The sequence below is a fragment of the Acyrthosiphon pisum genome, chromosome X (assembly GCF_005508785.2).
Source record: "Acyrthosiphon pisum isolate AL4f chromosome X, pea_aphid_22Mar2018_4r6ur, whole genome shotgun sequence".
Classification (NCBI taxonomy): domain Eukaryota; kingdom Metazoa; phylum Arthropoda; class Insecta; order Hemiptera; family Aphididae; genus Acyrthosiphon; species Acyrthosiphon pisum.
Genome location: NC_042493.1, coordinates 1,628,694 through 1,646,578, shown reverse-complemented (window position 1 = coordinate 1,646,578; position 17,885 = coordinate 1,628,694). Strand labels below are relative to the sequence as shown.

Sequence of the window (17,885 nt, the reverse complement as noted above, 5' to 3'; positions counted from 1 at the left end):
TTTAGTTATCTATTCCCCAACCACTGTATATTATATTATATTAGACTAGCTGAACCCGTGCACTTCGTTGCCCATTAAGTGTACCAACTATATGTGACTCAAACTTTGTTCAATTCGTTATTTAATATTCGGTGTATGGTTTCAAAATTAATCTTAACTTTTCCGTAGCCCGGAATAAAAATTCTGCTTCGCAGCAGTACATTATCAGGTAGGCAATCTACCTGCGGTAGATCACGGACCCCGTGCTGTATGTACGTTAGAGTATGATTTAACTTTAAAGTATCGAAGTTATACCAAGTTTGTCGTATTCTACCTGTGGTGGATTGATATAATCAATTAATACAAAATCCTAACCTAACCTAACCGTACTAAAACCAAATGAATAAACGCAAACGCATACAAACAAATTCATTCAAATCGGTCTAACCATTTAGGAGGAGTTCGGTCACAACACACATTCTGCTATTCATTTTTATATCATATGAAATCAACAAACATGCCCGATTAACCAATAGCAACCAATATAATATAATGCACTGTTGCGCCACTGTTGTATTTTTGACATACAGATTTGAGATTTCCTACCTTTCTGGTGGATTTTCCTAAAATTGTATTTCATAAAAAACCTTCTCCTGGTAGTTACGAACATCTTAAAAAAAAATTTGAGCCAAATCGGACCAGCCGTTCTCGATTGATGAATTGTTATACATTTTTGTCTCCATTTTTATATATATATATGTAGATTATAAACATGAATGTCAACTTTTAAAAAAAGCGGAGTAGATATAATAAATAATAACAATATAAAATATCCAGACTGACAAAACGTCTCCTCTCAGAATCGTTTTTCTTATACAATGATATTATTTATATATTATATGATATATCATTTATATTGTTTTTATTTTTATTTATTATATCATGTAAGTTGAATTAATATTATAATATTATTATTTTTTGTTCGTTTCTATGGTGATAAACAAAGCGTTAACGGGTTTTCGTAATTTTTCGCTGGTTTTTCCCGTGGCATTAAATAACTATTGATAAAATCGAAAAATGACCTTTCTAAAGTACCATCTTGATCCAATTTGCTAAATGTTAAAATGTTGAAATCGAAGCACTTCTTCTGGTAGAAATTATGTATACAGTATATAAAAAATAAGCACCACTGTAAAACCACTAGCTTCCTTGCTCCGTTCAAAATCTAAAATTGAGTTCTCGAAATTCGAGTCCAATTGTAACCTGCATAAAGTATAAGTCTTACAAATAAAATAATTATCAAAATCTAAATAATTCACGAGGCCTGAGATTTTTCCAACGAGGCAAATTTTTGGTACTAAAAATGCGTCGGCTCTCTCACCAAAAGGCAAAAACCCAAATTATTTTTATTATAAAAATATTATGATACGTATTTTTACAGTTACCAAATCGGATTCTGTAATTCATTTTTTTTTTTATTAATTATTAAATTTAAAAAAAAATTATATTGATACAATATGTTTTAATTTTTAAGTGAACTAAATTGTTTTTGGAATTAACTATAGACAAATATCTTAATTGTAATAATATTCATAACTATTCATATAGATACAGCGATTTGATAATATTTCATTTTTTGAGTGGAAAAAAAAAGAAGATTCCAATAATTATTCTAAGAATATCAATAAAATAATGTTTTTACATTTAGTTTTTTCTTTCTTTACTGTAACCGAATAATAATTATTTTAATAACAGTTAATATTACTTTTAATTTTTACAGTAACATGTTTAAATATATTTTTTGTATTTTAACCTTACTTCTTGGTGGAAAATACTTCATAGGACATTTTAGTATTTCACTGGCGTAAGGGGACGGTTATAAAAAAATGATAACGAAACTATTAAATACGTATTTAATTTAACAATGAAAATACATAATACCAATCCAAAGAATTTAACAGGTGGTTTCATGTGTTAAATGTTGTTGGTAGTATTTAGAGATGTTAAAATACGATATTTTATTTTATTTTTTTATACCATATTTATGTATTTACTGTGTAGAACCTTGTAATATTTAAAGTCACGATACCAATCCTGATATACCTAGTGACTAGAAATAATTTTAATTGAAAATAACATAGTTCCAAATTTACAATAACTCATAGTAAATTATATTTTTAAATATCAAATTAATTTTCTTATAATTTTAACTCATAATGTTTTTCAACAGCCTGTATAAAACTATATTATATTATTATACCATCACATATACTGTAGTATTACAAAAATTCACTAAAGGGACATTTTGATATGAATCAGCTATTAGGTACTAATAAATGAAAAGTACCTATTACTTAAGTATTTATTTTAAAATCAAGGTACTACAAATAATTCGATATATTATATTTTTAAATATATTGTTATATATAAGCGTCAAGTGGATATTTCAGTATTTCCAAAATATTGTTTTACTTATTAAACTTAAAATTTTATATAACGTATGTTTATCCTGAATACAAACCACTATTAAATGATTGCACTATATAATTATCTAAATGTAAGCTTTACTACTAAAAATTAAGTTCAATCAAAAAAAAAATCTATACCGATGGTGGGTACCATCGGAATACTTGAAAACATTTAAAATTTAAATTACAATTTATATTTGGCACACTAACGCTATTATTTATACATTATACACTACACTACAATAAGACCAATTTATTTTCATTGACATTTTACCATCATTATCATTATCATTATCTTCGCAGGTTTGTATAGTTTTGGTTTGTTCGAACATGGATATATTATTTTGTCATACCTATGATATTTTATTCTCAGAGTTCGTACTGGAAAGTTTTTATAAATTAATGCTTCTGTTTGAACAAAAATGTTTTGTACACTATTGTTATACATATACTTCATTGTTGCGTATTTTTTTGTACATCATAAAATATAAATGAGCCGTTAAAACAATTCGTCGCCGGAACTCCTCCACCCTTCTTATTTTTGATATGTATCTAAAAATTATAGACTGTCTGTTTGAGTGTTTACTCAGAGGTTCGTAGAAACCGATATGGGCTACGATTTCATTCATACATTACCGTCGACCTTGATTAAAACTTGATATTTACCAAAGCCCGGACTTCGGGCCAGCATATTATTATGTTAGGGTTGTTTTTAAGTTTTTACTGTTTAAAGGAGTAAGAGACCTTTCCAGACCTTCGGTAAACACATCACATTTCGTTTTTAAACCAAAACGGCCAACTGCTCCCAATTCGATTTAAACAGGTCAGGGACAAACGGCAGGTGCATTATAATATTATTACGGCCTGATTGGTGTATGTAGGTAATTGACCGTTGTAAAAGTAAAACGTTTGGTCACAATCAATACAATAAATTCTTGTTTTGAACATCCTTTTTTTTCATTTTTTAACATGCAGTTGTAAAAATCTGGCGATCTTAAATTATTTTTCTTTTTGACAATTTTTTTTACATTTAGAGCTCTATAAATGGTCATCAGAAAATTGATTATTAAACTTTAACATAAAACAAGTATTTTGTTGGAAGAAAAATGTTTAGAATCCCGTTGACGATTAATATTTTAGAATAAAAATAAAAACCCTAATTTTTCTACAAATTGTTGTGGTCTGAAATGTTTAGTAATATATCATTAAGATCTTGGTGTATTATTTATTTATTATTATTAAACAGTTCAAATTATCGAATTTCGATAAACAATTAGGGTACTGGTGGACATCGGTTGAAACCATGTTACCACGGTTTCTTATATTTGTGGTAAATCTTTATTATTAATTTCTGACGATTTTTGGGTCGTAAACTTGGCTAGAATACAACTACTACTCGTGATAACTTACTGTATACTGGACAGAATTAAACCTTGGGCAGAAGAGATTATAGGAGACTACCAGGCCGGTTTCAGGCAAAATTGCTCCACGATAGATCAAATCTTCATTCTACGTCAGGTGTTACAAAAAACTTGGGAGTATGACAAAAGCGTACACATGGTTTTCATTGATTACAAAAAAGCGTATGATTCAATACATAGAGCGTCCCTAATCAAGGCTTTAGAAGAGTTCGGAATGCCTAGTTAGTTAATAAGCCTCGTCGAGGGCTGTGTTAGCCACACTGACATCAAGGTAAAAGTAGGACATATAACCTATTGAAAACGGTACAAGTGACAACTGGACTAAGGCAGGGTGACGCTATATCACCGGTCTTATTCATTATAGTATTAGAAAAAGTAGTTAGAGAAGCAGCCCTAGATAAGGAAAGAGTAAAACTAAGAGAAAATAACATTGGAATATTGGCATATGCAGACGATATAGTCTTGATGGCTGAAAGCAAAGATAAACTTAAGGAACAATCAAAAAAACTCATAAATGCTGCTAAACATGTAGGCCTAGAGATTAACGCGGAGAAAACTGAGTATATGGTAGTGCAAAGACATGATAGCTAATAGCAAATAGCAAATAGCTTGCCGCAACGAGGTCCTAGAAGTCGAAAACTACAAATAGTCGTGGTACCTAGTGAGAGTTGTCAATGATCAAAAAAAGATAGGTTGTGATTACTCCGTGAAATACCTGCCGAATGTGAAGGTTTTACCATACCTACGTATTTTACTATCGAGTTTTGTACGAGTGAAATAATTATGACTTATGAGTTATCAGTAAGTAACAAGTAACTCATAATCTAAAATGGTTATATTAATATTATTATTTTACGTTTGTTGCCGATACAACCAGTAGCGAAACTACAAGGGTTCTAAGTGGCACTGAAGCCCCACTAACTTACTCTAAGCACCCCCCACCCCACACCAACATCCTTGTCATGGTGTTAACAATATGGATAAAAAAGTTATGTTTAACATTAGAGTACCTATTATAAAATACAATAAGTTCAATTTTTTTTTCTTATAATATCATTGTGAATAGTATAATGAATAATAGTATAAACTAAATATTGGCAATGTGTGATATTAGGGCTATGATGCAAACGGTGCATGGTTTATTATATTATAGTCCCCCAAGATTTGAACTCTATTTGCGCCGGATATAGGTACCTCGATGTTATACGGTTACACTTCACCAATCACCAAATACAGTGTATGATACTTAAACATTTTGTTTTATATAAATGTCATTAAAAATGCATAACAGCAATGTTACACCTACCATTTTTATAGTAAACATTATATTGTCATTACTTATTATCACTTATTTGTCGTTTAATCTAACCTAACTGATTAGTCGTTATGGACTGATTTTGTAATTAATCTAAGATAAAGTAAGTATGTATATGTCACTCTGTTGTACAGTAGGTCACAAGTGGGTAACTATAATGGATGATATTACATTCAATGGAATAATAGGTATCATTGTACACGAAAACGATTCCGAGCGAAGACGGATTGTCAGTCTAACTTTAAATTATACTTATATAACTATATAACTATATTATTACTTATTGGTTATTATTAATACGGTAGCCGGTAAGTCGAATTAATGTTATAAAATTACAAAAAATTACTAAATTCGCAATTCTTGGTTATTTAACATGTAATTTCGTCCAAATTTGAACTTAAAATAACTATTTAAAAAAAACTGTTTATGCATAGTTTTTAGCCTTTTTGGTTACAGAATTAACTACGAACGTACTACCTTGTTTTACATTTTCAATCTTTAGCTATAAAAGTTGAACATTTTATAAATATTTTTAACGACAAAATAAAATCTGAACTTAAAAATTTTATAAAAAAAACCTTGTCTATACATTTTCAATATTTTTAAGCTGATATTGTAACAATGTCTGAGCAGCCTTGTGTTACATTTTCAAATGTTTTAACCCAACGAATACAATTTTACCAACATTTATAGCAAAAAAACTAAAAAATTTAAAATTTAAAATGTCCGTAAACAGCTCAAAACAAGTCAAAACATTTTGAAAATGTTATCAAGTATATATGTCGCATCCATTTAGTGAAATCGCTCATTTCATGAAGTGGACATCCACTTCATGAAATGTATCCATTTAGTGAAAATGACTTTTTACTACACCATATGGACAATTTTTTAACCTCTTCATGAAGTGGATGAAATTCATTTTATCCACATTGTGTAAAATTACTATTATGCATGAGTATTTTTGGTATTGGGTAATTTTACGATTTACACTAGGTAATTGGGTTTTAAATAAATATAAAAGTTGCTTGTTATAATCTGTAACTCGTACATTGTATAAACTAGTTCGTCAGTCGATCTGGTAATTTCAAGATAAGATATAAAATACATATATATATATATATATAAGATACAGATAGCGTATGATCCCGTTGACAATTGTCTGCCAGTCTGTCTTATACCTGCAGCTGTTAGTAGTTATTGACATACTAATACGTTATTTTATAAAATAATAAAATATGGAAAAAGTATTATTTTATGAAAAGCTGCAAGAATTTTATGTTACGAAGCCGAAGAAAAAACATTTTAGTCAAGAGGAACAAATTCAAATGATCACCGAGATTGAAGCTGCTAAAACTAAAACGTAAGAATTTATTTAATTAAATAAATAAAAACCATAATATCAACATTACAAAATATGAGAGAAGAGAAATAACACGAATATAATTTATTAAACGTATGTGCTATAATTATAAAAAATTAAATATCCATATAATTTTATATTTATTGTGTAAATTAATAATATAATGTAACTTATATAGCGTCTGTAATAATATCATTATTATTATTATGTTTATCTATATTATATTGTATTATATCTTATTGTGAATAGGCCAATAATATCAAACTTTTAGGTAAGAATATTATCTATTCTCTCGTTGGTTTTTTATTTTATTTTATTTTATTTATTTTATTTAATAGAAGAATATTTAATATTTTTCATACTCATAATTTTCTTGATATTTTTAATGTATTTTTTAAAGTGATCACATATATAAAATAAAACTGAATACATTCTTACGCTCAGCTCAGATTCTAAAACATAATATCCATGTAATTTTTATACACAGTAATTTTTTATAATTATTGTACTAGTATTTAATTACTTTGACGTTAAAAAATATGCTTAATTGAATTGATAAAAATTATAAATTAAATTATATATTTTTTTTATCTTTAGATGTACGAAAACACGCCGAGAGTATTATTTACTCGCCACATATACAGTGTTTAAAGTTGCGGGCCAAATTTTTTTGATATACAAACCTACTGAAAATGAAGAAAATATTAGGTAATACAATGACAATATTATTTTATAAAAAAATATAATTTTTAATAACTTAAATTTTATTTATAGGTATATTGTAAGCTATGAAGATTTATACGACAAAATAAAGAGCTTTCATATAAATACTGGGAATGGTGGAAATGTCAAACTTCGAATGACATAACAAAAAGAGTACTACATTCCGAGACCAGCTATCAACATTTTTTTAACAGTATGTCAAACTTGTGGCTGTAAGAAGTCAATGAACCGCAAACTCGTTATTAAACCTATTACATCAAATGATTTTAACGAAAGAGGACAAGTGGACCTAATTGATTTTCAGTCTGGTCCAGATGGAAAGTATAAATGGATACATGGATTATTATACATGGACGTCCAGGGCATCCTCAGAGTCAAGGGAGTATTGAGCGGGCTAATCAAGACGTTGAACATATGTTAAGAGCATGGATGCAAAACAATGTGTCCCAGAGATGGTCAATCGGTCTTCAATTTGTTCAGTGGCAAAAAAATTGTTCATTTCACCGTACTATTGGTAGAAGCCCATATAACGCGTTATTTGGAAATGACCCAAAAGTTGGATTGACAATTTCAAGACTTCCAAATAATTTTGTACAAACTATTACGACTGAAGAAGAAATTGAAGAAATTGAAGAAATTTTACAATCTTTTTTTTTCAATTTTTCAATTTTTCAATTTTTCAATTTTTCAAGCCGTTCAACGGTCAATTATACATGTGGTATATGTAAAATTGAAATAAATGAAGTGGAAAATCAAGATGAAACTGGATCTATTATGTGTAACTTATGTAGAAAAAAAGAACAGATTAAAATGCAACGAAAAAAAGGTTCTGATAGCATTAAAAAATTTGCTGAAAAAATGTTGCAGGTAAATTTTTATTTTTCACGGCCTTTTTTGAAATCTACTGAGAATTTTAAATTTTGACCTTCTCGATGTACCAACTAGATTCATTTTCCCATCGAACAAGATAATTAAGTTGAAAATCGTAGCATTTCTTACTGCCCCTAATGGTGATGACAGACACAAACATAAATAAAAAATATTTAAAAAAAACACCCATCATTGTTACTTAAATCAATATACATTCATCGCTTCACTCAGAATCTAAGATATTAAATATCATTATTAGTTGTGACTTCCTATTTTTTAAATGAAAAAGTAATGTTACGCATGACTAAAGAAATGTTTGGTAACAATAATGTAATTTATATAAAAATATTTAATGTTACGAGTAACGTAATTTTATTTATTTTCTAAAGTAACTTACCCAACACTGTCTACCTTTAACAGAATACCTGGCTTTTTTTTTATAGAATTGCGGCTGATATTATATAATAATATAGTAGACGAAAATCCAGGGGCATGCGTAGGTACCTAACTAGAATTTTTGTTAGGTGGTTGTTAATTATAAATATTACACAATAACTAATATACTTACATATTATACAAACTACAAATTTGATATAAATTAACATAAATATTTATAATATTATGTCAATTAATTACATTAATATTATAATATTAAGCCTGTTATTATGATCAATAAATAAACTCCCTCGGATGTGTCACTAGATGATACAGATATTTAAAGAAATGTTAGTGAAGTCAGGATTACCGAAGGAGTCCGAGCACTAACACATATACATATACAAATTCAAATACACAACGACCGACGTGGTGACTGTCCCCACCCTTCGGTTGAGTTTGACAGAGCCGATAGTTTAATGTTAAGTCTACTTGCTCTGACATGTCAAGGTTGGCTTGAAGTCAATGGACACGATAAATAGTTATATGGGTTGACCAATCATTGATTTATTTTTATACTATTTTGTTTCAATAACATTAATTCTATTAACATTATAGTTAAACATTTAAAATGTATAATTTTACAATGAACAATATATTATGAATTGTATATTATTTGATCGATTTTGACCAAAAAAGTATAACTCGCGCTTATTTATTCGATCTTATCATTTTTATTTCAAGATTTTTCAACTTATTTTATTGCGTTGTCATAGAGTTAAATTTAAAAACACAATGCATATTAAAAAAAAAAAAAATATATATATATTTGCAACTTTATCTTGTTTAGTTTTTTTTTTTTTATAGGAGCAATATATATGGCTAAATTCAATGGCTTTGAAAGGTCATTAGCCTTTCACATTTTTTTTCTTATAAAAGTATTTTTTTACAAGTACAGTACATTTTTTAATGGTCACATTCTTTATAATTACATATTTTGAAGCATAATATTTTCTAGAAAATATGTACGGAATAGAAACTATAATAACATTTAAAATTTAATATTTCAGCAGTGTATAGTGTCATGAGAAAAATACGGCCTTTTGCTGTCTTATTCCGCTTATCCGAATTCCAACCTTTGGTAACGCACGTGGAGGCTAATTATTTAACCCACTCAATTTTTAATATGTGATAAATTAATTTTTTGTGGATTTCCCATAATTTGCTATCTTTTAGTACCTTATTATCGTATAATAACAAAAATTACAAAATTTAATTTTTTTTACGTAACAAATGTATCTACTTCAAAAATATAGCATAAAAATAAAATAAAAATATTTTACAACTTCTAATATAATAATAAACACTTGGTAATTCATAAAATTGTATCAAAAATATTATTATTATTTGAACGGAAAAAAATTACCCCTCACGCACAACTATGAGGTCTAATACCACACGCATCATTAAAGGTTAAATATTTATAAATACTTAATACAAGTAGTAAGCATGTAAATACTTATGAGTCACCTTCAACAATTATAAACAAACATACAATTAGGGCCCCAATCGTAGTAACATTTTACGGCTGTAAATTTAAAATGTTTATAAAAGTATTGTGCGTCAGACTACAAATTAAAAATGTACCTATATACCTAGATTAAAATTTAAAAACTTAAAGTTAATAGATTGATTATAAAAATGAAAAAATCAAAGCAATATAAACTACCGTAATATTGCGTTTAAGTGTGTAACTTACACTGTCTTTTCAAAAAAATAATTTTTCTAAAAAGTTAGTATTTGTATTGTAATTATTAAAATAAATTATACGTGCAAACTGTAAGCTATCGATTACCAAACGTGACCAAAATCCAATTACCAGCTACCGTAGACGCTCAGTAAACAGAAAGGTAAGCCTTCGACTAAAATGTATCATATCACTGTTGATGATTGTCAAAACGAACTTACCGTTTCCAACAGTATACTGTTGTAGTAAGTCGGTCATGTTAATATGCACAATACCACGCTTTTCTATCATCAAGTTGTCGCAGTGTGTGACCTTGCCACTTCCAGGTCCACCTGTATATGCGAAAAATGTCGGTCAAAAAGCTGAACGCGTCGTCCCTATCGCAACTTTATGCTTACCGAGTACAAAAATTACTGGAACTTTTGGTGTGTCAAATTTCACATGGCCGTTTGTGTACGCAAACATTCCAGTATCATTTCTGTTTGTATCGTCGATATCGTCTGCTTCCCAACTTTGTCTATCTTTGGAACCGTTTTTAAAATGCTCGTCATCGGGAATTTTGTCTGTAATGAAAAATATTATAAAACTAATATTAACGTACGAATATTATTCTTTTTCGGGGACGCAATTCGGCCGTATCATTATCATCTATGTTTTCCTATCACCAAAATTAATGACTGATAGTTAGGTATTATAAGCCCGTTTACACGGTGACAGTGTGGTAGTAGCTGTTTTCACGATAAAAGTGAATGGCAGTTTCTGTGACACTGTCAACTATTTACTGTCAAGTGTTAACTATCTAGCAGATCTGAATATTTCAAATCAGGGACTGGAGCCGAACCTAAAATAACCTGTGCTGGAACAGGAACCGAAACTTTTATTTTAATAAGTGTTGATTTTACTACTGTTCAACATATTTAAAATTACTAAAAATGTATTGTTTGGACAAATACATTATAATGCTATATTAAGATATCATAACGTAGTTAGATTAACTTTCATATTGTTGTAAATTAAGTTTTTAAATTCTTACGTTGTAGTTGAAAGAACCCCGAGATACCTACGGAACAATAGTAATTAAAATTATAAAAATAATTCACTATTATGAGGGACTCAAACCCAAACCCCTAGATTTATACATATTACTGACCTACCACCTTAACGTACCTACCAACGGGACTATGTACAGATCGTGATAAAATATACCAAATAGGTAAAGGAATTTTGTAAGCTAATGTAGGTATTCAGTACTTTGCCCACTGTGTTTGTGGAGAAAATTATAAATTACAAATTTCACATGTGAAAACGGTGGTGCTGGAGGTTTCGCACACTGACGCACGGCGTATTACCTCCTACCCGTTAATATAATATAAATTTAAGATTAATATACACGAATGACCTTAACATACACTGAACGTTTATATTCTTGTAATATTGTTAATCTTGAGTTGTTGCAAGCCGATATATCTATATTGTTCTATATTATATCTGTATGTACCGCATTGCACTTTGAGAACGTTTTCTTTTAAAAATAAAAATACTCGGCGTTTGCATTTGTCTATATTATATTACTATACAACTATAGCATAATATAGTTAGTAGGTACTGAACATGAAGATAGATATATGTAGTGATGTAAATTTGTAAAATACGAATGTATAATATCGTGTTATCGTAATATAATACCATGATTATACACGCTGTATAGAATTATTCTATACAATGGTATAAAACATTTTTTTTTAAGTATTAATTATTTTATTTTACATTATTATTTTATTTTATATTAAACAGTTATTATTTATTTTATATTTTACTTATAATTCAAAAAAGAAACTAAAAGACCAGAGTGTTAAAATTGTTACTATTAACTATAAGTTATTACTATTTACTATTATTACTTTTTTTACATTAAACATTTATTTTATTTATAATTTAGAAAAAAACCCAAAAGAGTCATTTATGTTTATTAAAATTGTTAATTATTACTTTACTTGTTGACTTTGTTATTACTTTTGAATTTAATTTATATAATTTTTCTTATATTTTGTATTAATAAGATTTAATTTTCAAATGGGAAATGAACAATGGTTGAGTAATCAAGTTTAAATTGTATACATGTAATTTCAAATTTGCATATCTTTTAATACAGGATTTTATACCTTATAAAATGTGTATAATACGGTATTATACGGTTTAATACAAAAAAATATTATATATTATATATACCATACTTACTTAAATACAACAGTATTATACAAAGTTTAATACACGTATAATACGGTATAATACAAAAAAAATTAAAAACCGTATTTTAACATCACTAGATATATGTCGTATGTTCGCATATTATTAACGAAGTGCAATCGATTTTTTTAGTATCGATTTTGGATATGCAAATAGGTTACAAAAAAAAAGTATAGGTACTGGAACGCAAAGGGGATATGACCTGTTTTTGACCTTTTGAATCTGAACTCAACTTACCCACATATTACCTAAATAGGTAACAAACTCTGTGACTTGAGTACTAAGTGTTTAGCAAGTTTCCACGTGAAACATGATAAGCGATTACATAATATTTAAGTTCCCTCGCGTAAAAAAATACTCCCGTATGTAAGTTCCCGTTAAAAATTACTATCGGGACTGACGAGTTGAAATTTATTTGTTTTTGTTTTTTACAAAAAAAGTCTTTATATTTATAATTACCTATGATATGAAATAGTATGGACAATCAATATTTTGTTGGATTCAATACTCGTTGATTATTAATTGAGTTAATATTTAAATACAATTTAAATGTAATGAACAATTTATAAAAATAGTTGTTATTAATCAAACTTTTTTTTTATGCAGTACAAAAACAAACACAGTTTAACTACGTCTGCAGTTAAAGTTGTCAATCCTACATGCATCCTTCATAATTTTGTTTTTCGCGTTGAAGTTAGGTACGGGACTAATGTATTTTTTTCGTGAGGCAAATTACGTATAATACCTACTTAGCTTTCATGAATACTGATTTGTACCTATTTCTTACTACCTAAAACTTACACAATTTAGTGGCATATTTGACTTAGTTAATTGGTTGGAGGGGGGGGGGGGTGGGTGACAAAAAACTATTATACACTAGATATATACCTTTTTATCAACATAACATAATACAGGATGATTCCCAAGCGTGCTCACCATTTTGACAAAATTTCAATTTAAAATGCTTATAAAATAAAACCGTACATCATTAATGTTTTTAAATTGTTACAATAACAACTTATGAACAACCATGAAATAATTTTTCAAGCATTTGACCCAACAATAAAAAATGTATCACCATATTTTATATAAAAAAAAATGACAGGTCATTTTTCGATTTTCTCAATAGTTATTTAATGCCACGGGAAAAACCACCGAAATATTATGAAAAAATGCTAAAAATAGTATTTTAATTTCTAACGCTTTGTTTATCACCATAGAACGGAATAAAAAATTATTATCTAATATATAAAATTCTCGTGTCACAATGTTAGTTACCATACTCCTCGGCTTCACAGATTTTTATGAAATTTTATATGCATATTCAGTAGGTCTGCAAATCATCTACTATCTATTTTTCATACCCCTAAGTGATAAGGGTTGTCCAGAAAAAAATAAAAATAATATTATTATTAAATAATAATAGTGTATTATATATTGGTTCATGGTTGGTATTGGTTAAATTCGTTGATTTGTATTATTATTTTTTATCAATATATAGGTCTGAGAATCGGCTATTATCTAAGTTTGTATGCTGTGTGATAAGTGGTTCTGAAGTTATGACCTCTTAAGTGTACAATATTAATCACAGAGTAGTGTGTCGTTGACACGTAGCAACATACACTCTATGTCAGGGGTGTCCAACCCGCGGCCCTTGGTAGATTTTGATGCGGCCCTCACTTCAATTTAAAAAACCATGAATTAATTGTATATAATACATTAATATTATGAGAACAAATTTATTTTAAGAATACAATTTTTCGAGTTAATTACTCGTGTCTCGTTGTAAATTGTAATGCCGTTTAATAGGTAAACTTATATAACAGGGGTATCCAACCTACGGTCTCCCTCTCATTTTGCCATAAAAATAGAAACTTTACCAGCTTGAAGTTATCGAGCTTTTTTTTTTAGACATATTTCTAAAAATGTTGGCCCGCGATGTCAAAGCGTATATCAAATTTGGCCCGCCGTAAAAAAAGGTTGGACACCCCTGCTCTATGTGGTTATTTTTTATTATTTGTTTCCGTGGCACGCGCGTCTATGGCATTAAAAGTTACGTTTTACGACAAATGTTTTTTTTTGTTTTCACTTATAAGAAGTCTTATTATAAATATATAAAGAACTTCCACAGATTTTTTTTCATATTTCTCACAATATAATATTTTCGATATAATTAAGAAAAAAAAATAATATTATTATTAAAACAATAATAGTGTATTATATTATATTGGTTGCTACTTGCTATTGGTTAATCGGGCATGATACAATCCATTATACAATGACCCACTTGTAATCTACAGTACAGCAGAGCGACATCCACTTACCTGTTTTTTTTAATTATTAGGTTCTTTACGACTAATAATTTGAATTTGAATTATATTTAAAAATATTATGTATTGTAATAGACTCTACTAGGAAATACAGCTAGACAGCTGTATTCATGCTGAAATAAATATCAGGCGATGAATCAAGTAAATGTGAAACGTTTCGATGTTAATGTAGGTAATTTAATTGTTATTTTTGAACTTAATTGTTTTTCTACACTTTTAAGTGCCTACGTCCTACCTAATACATTTGTTTGTTAGAATTAGGTAATAACTACGGTACTGTACAACTGCAATTACGTGGTATAACAGTATTATCTAAAATGATGGTGCCGTGAGCCCGTGATAAGCACCATGTGAATGTTATAATTTCAATAATTAATCAGTTATAAATAATTAATTACAATTTACCAATTATTATTGTCTCGTCTCTCGTTTTAACCTTATATTTTAGACATCAATACTAGGTTGTATTAACAAGTCAAGTAATTTAATAATTCACTCAAATTCACTAAAACTAAAATTTAAATTTAATCATGTTAGCCATACTTAATAATAATACCTATTTAAGATCTGAGCTCACTATTGATTCATTAAATGGTTAGTAATTGTTTATGTAACTATAAGTTAACTTGCTTACATACATGATACATCTTCCATTATCCGGTATATTTGTTTTTGTTTTATTGTTATTAGGTATATTTAATTAATAGTTTAAGTTCAAAAACTATTTAAATTAAATTGAAATACATTTTATTTTTCACTTGAAAGTTAATCGTGTATTTTAATTTTAACATAAAAATTTTAAAATTCATTTGAGATACGTCATTATAAACAATATATAATGATTAATAAATAGAAATTGATGATAACCGTGAATTTATTGATATTTCCGGAAATTTCCAAACACTCTCGGGAATTCACCGCAGAAATTGTTCGACCCTATAATCACGCACAAGTCACAAGCGCGAATGTGAAAATAATATCATAAAACTATGTCAACATAATACCACATAATTCACCACATTATACGCAGTTATATACCATACGCTTACTTTACATAATAATATGGTAGTTGCGTGCCATAATAACATATTTTATGCGAGAAAGGTGAGAGTTTTTTGTTTATTCTCAAAGCTATTTGAACGTTTTGTGCGTGACACTAAATTGTTGTACAACCACGTAAAGGCGTAAATGCGTAATACATAGGTACTGAATGTAAAAGTCGATGGTTTTTGTTTTTTAGCATATTTTACACAATATATTATAGGTATTATAACGCAACAAATGAAAATTAATTCGTTTTGGGTGCATCCAAAAAAAACAAAACAACGAATATTTTTGATTTACCTGATAATTTAGTAAACACGACATATAATAGCCTATCGATCGCTGTGCATAATTTTTAGATGTCTATAAAAAAACATGAAAGTTATAAGATCTGTACATGGCTCGTGAAGTAATCAAAAAACCGGCCAAATGCGAGTCGGACTCGCGCACGAAGGGTTCCGTACCATCATCAGCTATAAACATGTCGGCCACACTGCTTATATTGTATATTCTAGGATTTTTAGTATTTGTTGTTATAGCGGCAATAGAAATACATAATCTGTGAAAATGTCAACTTTCTAACTTTCATGGATCATGAGATACAGCCTGGTGACAGACGGACGGACGGACAGTGGAGCCTTAGTAATAGGGTCCTGTTTTACCATATGGAACCCTAAAAAGTGTATTCAATTGTTTAGCTTAGCTAAGTTAACATCTTATCCATACATTAAATAAAAACCTTATGAGTGGTTTCTTAAAACATAGTTAAGAACTAACTCAATTTAATTTTTAGATTCCTTATATACAATATTGATAAGTACCTAATCGGAATAATGCTTTGAATTTCAACTTTAGTAACTTTTCTGGTGGAGAAAGTTAATTTATAGTTGATAAAGTAAAATTTGTATTTGAATACTCGAACTTTTTGTTTTCATAAAGTATTTATAAAATACAACCAAATACTTTCAAATTGTGTATGGAACATATTTATTAAGTGCCTTCTAAATAAACTGAACCGATTCTCAGGTTTAAAGTTGATATATTATAGAGCATAATATATTTCACTCCGTATCATTTGATGAAACTACAAAATACTCAACTGATTTTTTTTATATCATTGTATAAAAAAAACGATTGTGAGCGAAGACTGTCAGACAGCCCTATGATATTACTAAGTATATTCGATGACATTATTGTGAATAAAGTAATTTATATAATTTTATAACATATTTACGTGGAACCTTGTTTTAAATTTTCAATCTTTAACTATAAAAAATGAAAATTTTATAAATGTAAGAGTGATATTTGATTTTTCAGTTATACTCAACTTCACATTCACAGTATAAAAAAAGGTGGGTAAGTGGAAGTCGCTCAGCTGTACAGTAGTTTACAAGTGGGTTACACTGTATAATGGTTGGTATAAATTTAAGTTCAATGATATAATAATATCATTATATAATAAAAACGATTCTTAGTGGAGACTGTTTGTCAGTGTGAATATTTTATATTAAATGTATATTTTTATTACTTGTTATTAAAACGGTAGCAGGTAAGTTGAATTAATATAATTATAAAATTATAACTAAATAACTAAAATCGTTATTCATAGTTATTTATTATGTAATTTTGTTCAAATTTTTACATAAAATAACTATAAAAAAATGTTTGTGATTTTTTTGGTTACATAATACACTATTTACGTGGAACCTTGTATTACATTTTTAACCCTTAGCTATTACAAAATAAGGAAATCGCTACTCGAGAAATCGAGTGAATATCCATGGTTGTAAAAATTTGAACTTAAGACGCTCATAAAAATTTAATTTGACATTCTATAGACATTTTTTTTTTTTTTGATAAAGGTAGACAAACTTGTAAGGAATTTTGTAATACATTTTAAAATCTTAGATTTAACAAAAAACCATTTTTATGAATTTCTAGTTAAAAATTATTTGCACATTTCCGTGATTTTGTCAAAATCCGAACTTTAAATGTTTATAAAAAAA

The 17,885-nt window shown here is 28.2% G+C and overlaps 1 protein-coding gene across 1 annotated transcript in view; it reads right to left on the bottom strand.

Annotated features, from left to right (window-relative positions):
* Positions 1–17,885, bottom strand: part of LOC100165329 (adenylate kinase isoenzyme 5) — a 52,945-nt gene that overhangs the window by 7,409 nt on the left and 27,651 nt on the right. Inside the window, exons 2-3 of the mRNA XM_001945324.5 lie at positions 10,657–10,821; positions 10,480–10,590 (exon numbers count right to left, since the gene is read on the bottom strand). Coding sequence (XP_001945359.2) covers positions 10,480–10,590; positions 10,657–10,821 — 276 coding nt within the window. The remainder of the gene's footprint in view (positions 1–10,479; positions 10,591–10,656; positions 10,822–17,885) is intronic.